The sequence below is a fragment of the Priapulus caudatus genome, unplaced genomic scaffold, assembly GCF_000485595.1.
Source record: "Priapulus caudatus unplaced genomic scaffold, Priapulus_caudatus-5.0.1 Scaffold14, whole genome shotgun sequence".
Lineage (NCBI taxonomy): Eukaryota > Metazoa > Priapulida > Priapulimorpha > Priapulimorphida > Priapulidae > Priapulus > Priapulus caudatus.
In genome coordinates, this window is record NW_014577075.1 from 425475 (window position 1) to 435588 (window position 10114).

General features: G+C 45.1%; 1 protein-coding gene across 1 annotated transcript; it reads left to right on the forward strand.

Moving 5' to 3' along the window:
- Positions 1-968: 968 nt before the first annotated feature.
- Positions 969-9787, forward strand: LOC106809038 (fibroblast growth factor receptor 3-like). Its single transcript, XM_014811984.1, has 7 exons — positions 969-1044; positions 1724-1890; positions 2218-2223; positions 2697-2820; positions 4826-5016; positions 9396-9518; positions 9722-9787. The coding sequence occupies exons 1-7, from the start codon at positions 969-971 to the stop codon at positions 9785-9787; spliced, it is 753 nt and encodes a 250-aa protein (XP_014667470.1).
- Positions 9788-10114: the final 327 nt, after the last annotated feature.

Sequence of the window (10114 nt, forward strand, 5' to 3'; positions counted from 1 at the left end):
TGACAGACTGGATGCTTGGTTCCCCCCAGGCTTCGATCCAATTACTCACATAGCACGTTGAGATTAAGGTCTGGTCGTAGCAGATGGAGTGAATCAGCTATTGGATCTAATCCCCCCTCCCCTCCCTTCCCTCGTGGTGAAGTCCGACAGGCTCTCTCCTCTGTCAGACTTCATACGCCTGCCCCCGTGCTTCCGGATGTTCCCCCTTCCTTTATACACCCTTTCTTTGACAGACGCTATGTCTCCCTTCTCCGACTCCTGCCAGGAAAAATTGCTGCGCGCGTGATCGGTTGTTTCCGTCTGCGTGTGACGGTCGGTGGGGCCATTACGGGCGTAATTACGTGCAGGCGGACGCATCAGCCTCTCTGCTGCCTGTCCTTATCTCCCAGCTCGCCAATTAGCAACGTCCGCAGGCCCGGTTACCGCCAGGAACGCGAGCACGCATGCGTCCGGTGACCGGTTCGCCGCGCGGCCGCCGCAGACAAGCACGTACGCTGGCTGCTGCTTCTTCACTTCATGAATATATTTTAAAAGATAATAAGTATGCGGGTGATATTTGTGAGGGTGCGTGGTTGATATGCGTGAGGGTACGCGGATAATATTTGTGAGAGTAATACTAATAGATGATATTTGTGAGGGTATGTGAGTAATTTACGTGAGAGCACGTAAGTGATATCAAGAGCATATAAAGAAGGAGAGCGTACAACGGTAAAATGCTGAAACCACGTTGCAGTATTAGTCGAATTAATTAACTTTCCCCGTGTTATTTTGACGATTCTTTGATTTATTTTGACGAGTATTATTGATCAGCTGTCCTACCTTGTTCATATAAAACAAACCGCATGTCCCTACGATGCACATACGCTGAGATAATGAGCGGTGAAAATCTAGTATTGGCATGGTGATATGCATATGTGGATGATAGATAGATAGAAGGATAGATGTAATTTTTATGGACTCTTGGTGATATGGGCGAGGGTACGTGGGTGATAGGTGCTATTTTAGTACGAGCGCCTCTGCAGGATGAGAGTGCTGTGAACAATTGTAGGTTGTCTTTGCACGGATGCCGGTTGCTCGGTGGAGCGCGCGTTGATTGACTGCAAGGCTCAGCTGCGTGATGGCATCTGATTAGCAATAGAATGCGATTAGCAGTAATTATCGGATGATGCTTTGCCGGAAAGTGAGCAGCAGCGCACGCATTCTGTCTGCTAACTGCGTGCAATGCGACAGTGCTGCCCTCGAGTGTGTGCAAGCACAATATTTTTTTAGCTTGTGCTGCAGCTGCAACAGCTGCAGCAGCAGTGGCAGCAGCAGCAGCAGCAGTAGTACTAGTAGTAGCAGCAGGAACGGTAGGGGCACTTGAGTAAAAAAAATGTTCCGTGGCATGGATTGCAGTTTTTCCAGGTCGCGAAAAGATCTTACAAATGTTTTAGATCTAGCGTGTGTACCGCATTCCGGAGTGTGCGGCGCATCAAATTTGTAACGCCGACCGGCTGGCATGAATGAAGTGCGAGCGTGACATTCAAAGACACATGTCTTCTATGATGAAAAAACAAGCGCTCGCGCGATTAATTTGCGCGTGCCTCAAGCACTATTCGCGCCGTTAATGGAAAACAACGGCGTTGGACCCTTGCCAGCATCACCAGATTTTGATCTTTGCAGACTACGCACATTGTGAGACTTTAATTAGCTAATTATCTAATTAATCTCTCGGTGATTTCAGCGAAGCCGTTCTGGGTGAAACCATCGGTGATGCGCATTCAGATGGTGGTGAAGACAGCGAGCTCGCCCGTGTCGCTGCGCTGCCCCGCCGCCGGCAACCCCATGCCCAACATCACGTGGCTGCGCAACGGCGAACCCCTGGTGGAGACCTGGCGAATGACCTTCAAGGTACGAGTCGCCGCCGCCGGCATCACACGCTGTTTCGATGGTGGCCCGGCTACGAGGCAACGAGCACTGAAAACACCGTGGTGTACGCTCAAACCAGTGTTTGAGTGCACGCACGCACCATTGTACGGACACCTGTCTATAAGGGCCAGTTTTGGGGTTTTTCCTTGCGTGGAAGTTATGCAGTGAAACACCATCTCTATAGAACGGTCACACGTCTATAGAGTATACTGTTAATGATTCACTTGAGTGACCCTCGAGGTTTGACTGTGTTCGTAACAATATTACAAGGCTCGAGTATCACGTGAACTAAACCTCGAATTTAAATAGGTTGAGGTAAGGATATTCCTGGTAAATTTCAGTACGAAGAGTGCATGTTAGGTGGTGGTGGTGGTGGTGTGTGCATGTGATAGGTCAGTGCAGCGCAGTTTTCCTCAGCGGAAGTCGTAAGTCCATAGTCAGGATGGGTTTATAAGCCACTTAAAAGTTTATTATATAAGGTCAATGCCAAGATTCAAGACTTGTTCAATGCCATCTCTGTGTTAAGTAAGGGCTTACGTGTTAAACGATCGTCGTTGCGAATAGGAGTGGTGGGTGGGTGGAGTAGGAGGAGGAGGAGGAGGAGGAGGAGGAGGAGGACATTGATTGGGACGTAGAGGGTGGTAGGAAGAGGTGCTGTGTGACACAGAAGGGTGGGAGGAGAAGGTGGATCGAGTGGTGCGCAGAAAGTGGAAAGAAATGCGGCGACGGGTAAGAACTGCCCAGTGAGCGGTGAACGCGTTTTGCAGTGTCCATGTGGTTTGTTACAGGTGGTTCAGAAGCGATGGGCTCTCAGCTTCGCCTCGGTCACGAAGGCGTACGAAGGCGATTACACCTGTGTTGTGGCCAATGTGTATGGCAGCATACAGTGGACCTACTCGCTCGAAGTCATCGGTATGTCGAAGTCACCTATTTACGCAGCAGGATCGAAAGACTTGCCATAATTTATTCATCGACTTTGTGGCACTTCGTTGCCAAGCATTGTTTTCAGAATATCCTAATACATTGCTAATTCGCTAAAGCTGTCTGTCAGGAGCAGCAGTGGTTCCCTCGGTCGCAATGCATGGATATTATGTTATAGCGATCCGACCAGGGATGTAGAAACTCCATAGTGTTGCATGACCTCATTTTCGCATTGACCTGCATTAATTATTTGGAATTGCATTCCTTCGGAAATTATATGAGGTCAAAACAAGAAATATAGCCCCGCAAGCACAAATACACAACAGACTTCGCCAGAAACGACGATGAGTGTTGCATGAGGCACGCGTTATACTCAGGTTTAGCGTTAGCAAATAATATTCAACTATATATATACAATCCACACAAGATCAAATGTAATTTTGGTCAATTATTTCATTTCATATTAAAAATTTTGCGTTGAAATAGGCATGAATGTTTAAATGATTATGAACCCCGAATTTAGTGGTATTAATTAACAGATGGAATATAAGTTTTTACGACCTGAGTGTGCGTTAGGGTAATTATTGTGTTAGGCTTATATACAGGGCAGTAGCATTGATCAATCTTGGAATGGGAAGAAACTTTCCAGACCTATAACTGAGTAATTTCAAGAAATAAATCACGCACAAGATAACACTATGCGAAGTGGATAATTTTGTCCTATTGTTTATTGCTTATATTTGAAGGTTATTTACTTTTATTAGTTATATTGTTTCGCTAGTGTCCTGCCTGCTGAAGGATATGGTCCTAATATGTATAGATGGAGAGCACGAAGAGGGAATTAAGTAGTGAGGGAAATAATGGTTTAAATTGCAAGTAGTTGTAACGAGATCCTTCTGTGATAATTAAATTTATATGGAGCAGCTAGCAGACTAAATTGCGAGTGTCTTTTCTTGCTAATGTGATTATATCAGACTTAACAAATTTCATAACTGAAAATTGAGTAATCTGCTTTAAATAGTTTAAATTTACAGGGGAGATTTTTATTAATTTTGATGAGCAGATTTAATTACTTGCGTTATATTTTTGTAGCTTCGATTCTATTATGGCATGTTATGTTAGGTTACGTACGTTCCATTATGAACCTGAAAGTACTTGAATTATCGGTTCAATTACACCACAACTAAAAATGAGGCTAATTAAGCTAATCAAGCGTTGCAGCACCCCCCACGAATACTTTTACTCTAGGCACTTGGTCACAGAACGATTGTTTACTTGTTATAAGTAATAATCTCTTGTTGTCATAATCTCTATTAATGAGATTATGTTGTACATCTTTGTGTGTCGTATTCTGTAATTTTGACGATGTTTTGTGTTTGGCTTAATTAGCCTTGATTGTGTCGATGATGGGCCGTTTGGGCTGATTACGATGTTCGAGGGTTCCTCGGTCCTCTGGGGAACATCGGTGAACATAACTAGACTTCCCCAACTAGATCTTTCACCTCACTCATCCGTGTGTCTCTCTCCCTCCCTCCCTCCCTCCTTCCCCGCTCTCTCTCATGGAGTTGTAATTTAAGGGGAATCTGATTAACTGATACACTCATCAGGATCTCATGGCCACATTCTCAGGACATTAGAGTGTAGTGCCGGGATAACCTGCATCAACAGCACGTTAAGCTATGTTAAAGCTGTTATCCTCGTCCGTAATCACGCAATCTCATGCATTTACTAAATTCCACCGCAAATTAATCACCTTTCTCGTCACTACACATTCTTTGAGGCTGTAGTCTTTTGGGAAAAAAAGTGAAAGAAAAAGCCCCGTGCAAAGTCAATATGATAAGAATGGAATGTTTGACAGCTGAATTTTTTCGAAGTCGCAAAGTAAAACCGCGGCGATGTGTGCACATGTTCACCATAGCTGGCGTTCCACAGTACGGTCCACAGTTTTACATTGGCGACCAGCAGGTTTAAAATCGATGATGCTCTGATGTTTCAGAGCGGCTGCCACACCCGCCGATTCTGAATCCGGCATTGCCGGCCAATCAGACGGTCTACGTTGGTGACACGGTGACCTTCAAATGTGAGATGCTGAGCGACCTTCAGCCTCACCTTCAGTGGCTGAAGCACTATAGCGTCAATGGAAGCGAATACAATGAGAACGGCAAGCCTTACATCATCAATCTCAAGGTGAGAAGATACGCCGCCGCCTGGCTCACCTTACTCGCTCTTCACCTTTATTCCCGCTAGCTCACCTTACTCCGTCTTCACCTTTATTCCTGCTCCCTAGCTCACCTTCCTCAGTCTTCACCTTTATTCCTGCTCCCTAGCTCACCTTACTCAGTCTTCTCCTTTATTCCCGCTCCCTAACTCACCTTACTCAGTCTTCACCTTTATTCCTGCTCCCTAGCTCACCTTCCTCAGTCTTCACCTTTATTCCCGCTCCCTAGCTCACCTTCCTCAGTCTTCACCTTTATTCCCGCTCCCTAGCTCACCTTCCTCAGTCTTCACCTTTATTCCCGCTCCTAGCTAATCCTTTCTTCAGTGTTCTTCTACCTTTATCCTGCTCCTAGCTTAACCTTCCTCAAGTTTTCTTCACTTTCTTATTCTCCGTCGACCTCCTTAGTCACCTCCGCAGTCTGGTCTACCTTTTATTTCCTGCTCCCTTTAGCTTCACCGGTTGTCCTTCAGTTTTACCTTTATTCCCTCCTAGTCTCACCTTTCTCAGGTCTTCACCTTTTCTTCGGCTCCCTAGTACTTCTTCTATGTTCTTCACTCTTGATTCGCTCCTAGCTCAGGCCTTCCTCTCATGTCTTGCACTTTTTTATTCTCGCTCCCTAGCCTCTACCTACCTCATGTTCTTCCCTTTATTCGCCGCTCTCTAGCGTCATCCTTTCTCAGGTCTTCACTCTTTTTTCCACTCTCCTAGTCCTCATCGCGTTCCTGCAGTTTCACTGTTTATTCACCGTCTCCTAGTCTCACCTTCCTCAGTGCTTCACCTTTATTTCCCGCTCCTAGCTCGACCTTACTTCAGTCTTCAACTTTTATTCCTGCTCCCTCGCTCGACCTTTCTCAGTCTATCACCTTTATTCCCCGCTCCCTAGCTCACCTTAATCAGATCTTCACCTTTATTACGCATCCTTAGCTCCCGTTCCCTCATTCTTACCTTTATTCCCGCTCGCCTTATGCTCGACGCTTACCAGTTATTCAGCCTTTTTTCCTGCCTCCCTTAGCTCACCGTTCCTGGCAGTTTCCTTTATTCGCCGCTCCCTTAGATCACTGTCCTCAGGTTCTTCATCCTTTTATTCCGGCTCTCTAGCTCACCTTACTCACGGTCTACCTTGTATTCCCGTCCTGAGCTCACCTTCCTCAGTCTTTCACCTTTCTTATTCCTGTCCCTAGTCAGCCTCCTCAGTTACTTCACCTTTTATTCCCGCTCCCTAGCTCACTTCCTCAGTCAGTTCACCTTTTATTCCTGTCTCGCCTAGGCTCACCTTCTCGAGTCTTCACCTTTATTGCCTGCTTTCTCCTTCTCAGTCGCTTCACTTTCCCAGCTCCCTATCTTCACCTTGACTCGAGTATTTCACATTTTATTCCCGTCCTCCCTTAGGTCACATCCTCTGAGTTTCTTCACTTTTAATCCCGCTCTCCTAGCTCACTCTTTTCCTCTGTCGTTCACTTTTATTCGGCCGCTCCTAGTCACCTTCCTTCAGTCTTCACTTTATTCCCGCTTCGCCTAGGCTCACTTCTCTAGTGCCTTCACCTTTATTCCTACTCGCTTAGGGCTCAGCATTACTCCGTCTTTCACCTTTATTCCTGCTCCCTAGGCTCAGCCTTCCTCGTCTACACATTTATTCGCGCGCGTCCCTAGCTCACCGTTCCCAGTCTTACGCTTTATTGCCCGTGCCCGTAGGCTCACCTTGCTCGTCTGTCACCTTTGTTCCCGCGCTTCCCTAGCCTCACTTCTCTCAGTTGTTGACACCTTGTGTTCCCGGCTCTTGGCTTACGTTTTCCTCAGCACTGCTTCATGCCTTTTCATATTCCGCCTCGCTAGCTCACCATACCCTCACTAGCGTCTCGATTACCTTAGGCGTCTCGCCACGCGGGGTGCCATTAGCTTATTCATTCGTTCGACGCTTTGCTATTGGCGCCGAGTTGGGGATCTGCGGTTGTTGTTTGGTAAAAGAATGTTACCGTGTAAGAATCAAAACGAGGTTAACACAGGATAGAACATTTTCGGCATTAAAATTTGTCACAGTCGGTAAGTGTTTCGTCTGTGTGTTATAATAGTACCTATCAATATTGCATCTGATAACGGCTCCACGGGAGTTGAAAAGATGCCTTCTCTGATGTCTTCTCTTCACCTTCGCGAAATGATACGTGATCTGCTCCTCTTGGGCTTCTTCGTCCGGGGGCGCGGTCTTTAACCGGTAGAATGTTCCATATTACACTATTCTTCAGCCTCAATGATAGAAACCGTTAAGGTGCTGTTTCTTGCTGCTGTTCCAGCCATCGAGCAAATGATAGGTGAACTATGACTGAAGAGAGAATGGTTCGATTCCGAGCACGCTTCGAACAGGCTTTCTTCCACGTTTCATAATGCCCGGCATGCATGATGGGGCTCTGCTAGCTCGCAATGCGTGCGAATGAGTTCTATAATGATGGTTCGGGACAGGTCGGTCTCACTCACTTTGATACTTAGGGTGGTTCCGCCCACCCATTCGAAAATTATGGAAGCCTCATAAATGGCAATCTTCCATTGACGTAATTAAATGTCAATTATGATGCTGTTTCAGGTGGCTGTTAATCACTTTGTGGCGGGCAGGGTGGTGGTGAAATGTTCTCTTAAGGATCGTATTTTCTGAAAAGAAGCGCAATATCTTGGGTGGATGGCGAATTCAGAAGTGTGGCGAGCTCAGCTGCTTGCTGACGTGGTGGGGCAGGAGAGTTTTTCGGTGGAAACTATCTAATAACGTTTTAAATTTCGGAAGAATCACCTGTGGAGTGTTTATAGGGTTAAGGCCAACTTAAGGGGGGTGGGGAGGGGTGCGTTAATGCGTAGCCTCTCACGGTGTTTTGCCACAATTTTCTTTAGCACTTTCGCAATGCACATTCAATCGGCAATTTCGGACATACCTTGGTAAAATAAATACCGCAAATTGCTAATGCGTTGGGCAAAGTTGGCGTTGAGTTACGATTCTTAGAATTTGTTCTCATTTCATGTACGTTCTCAAAGGGGGGCGTAACTGTTGGCGTATGACCCACGAGGGATGGAGATATTTCGACGCGTACACAGGTCTTCAGCGTTCCGCAGTTGCGAATGTCAATGCATTTGCTTCGGCGAGGCAGGTGTAATATCAGTAAGTTTACGATATTCTTGTTAGCGGATAGCGGGTTGTTGTTCTATGCGTGTGGGAGGGAAGGGATTATCTTGGTAATGCTTTATATATGGCGCTAGAGTGTTTTGTTACGGTTAAATGCCTGCGCACCACACAAGGAGTGCGTTTGGATAACGCTCAAGAGTGAGGGACACAAAAATGGAGAAGTGCCTTAAACCAGAGAGGTACATGCAGCTAGTGCAAATGTGGTGCAACTACGACGGTGTGCTAAGTTCGCGGTTGTTTCAGTGTTGTGGATGTCGTCGCCGAGAGGAATTCATCGCAAACATGACCGTGTGACAAGAAAAATGAGCTCGAGGTCTGATAAGTATATGTCTGCATGCGTTTTTGTTCAAGTTGTGACCAATAACTAATAAAGCTAAACTATGGTTCGAGACTATGTGGGGACATTAACTGCCAAAAAATAGCATTTTCACAGTTAATTAGAAGTTGCCGAATAACAATATGTTCAGTTAAAATCGGCATTGTCATTATTATCTGCGCGTAGAACATGCTTTTGGGATATAGTGACTTTTAACTTAACTGCTACATTGCAGCACTCATATGAAGGTTAGATACGCAATAATGTAACTATTATCTCTTGGGTTTGGGTTACTTTATTGTATCTACATATGAAGGTGCTACAGAAAGATGATCGTATGTAACATGGTAATGCCGTAGCTTATATAGCCTAGCGTTTTTATTCTTATTATTATTATTATTATTATTATTATTGTTATTGTTATTATTATTATTATTATCATCATTGTCATCATTATCATCATTATTGTTCATGTTAATATTGTTGTCATTGTTATTGTCTTGATACGATTACTATGCTATTATTCTATGTAAATGAAGTGTTATTTTTGGCATTAAAACAATACTTTACTGTAGAGGCACAGTAATATATATAGATACCAGTCACCAGTGTGTTAAAATAAGCACAATGTATTTCTTTTTTTAGATATTGTTAAAATTTGTGAAAATGCAAATTAATTGTCATTGCGATTTGTGCAATCGTGCGATTGTCATCGTGCATTTGTTTTGTTTGCGTGTCATTTTGCAATTCGTGTCACTTGTTTTCAAAATTCACTTTTTTAGTGGTCACGCTGCAGCAACCGGTGTTTTTCAGCAAAAACCATTCCCAGATAAGAGCATGCACACTTACATTTTCTTCTCGTTTTCCAGTCGAACACGAGTGGAGATCCCGGCAAACTGGTTATTCACAACATAACACAGAAGGATGCTGGCTGGTACACCTGCCTCGTCGGCAACTCGATAGGGATTGTCCATCAGAGTGCGTGGCTCGACGTACTAGAACGTATGTACCTCTTCTATGCCGCAAGGATGTGCCTACATGAGTTGACGCATTTTAAACACTGCTGATCAGCGAGAAACATTAGAGAGTAATGAGGTGCAGAAGCCAAGTGTGTATCAGTAATGATTATAGTAATAAATTCGGTAATAAGTCTAAAAGGGATTCACGGGGATAACGTGCACGTGCAACAATGCAGGTCCCTGCCAGCTACTTGAGAACATTTCCGATCCCTGCAGAGGAAGAATTTCTGCTCAACAAATAGTCATGGTGGCATAACGATCTTTACAATAGACTAAACACGCTGCGCGCGTGCGAGCCATGATAAACGCAGCATCCGAGCAACACTGCATTTGTTAACAACAACGCGATAGCCATGAAGAGTGCAGTTTTGCGCGTGCAACACTGCAACTGTTAACAACAACGCGATAGCCGTAAAGAGTGCAGTTTTGCGCGTGCAACACTGCAACTGTTAACAACAACGCGATAGCCGTGACGAGTGCAGTTTTGCGCGTGCAACACTGCAACTGTTAACAACAACGCGATAGCCGTGACGAGTGCAGTTTTGCGCGTGCAACACTGCAACTGTTAA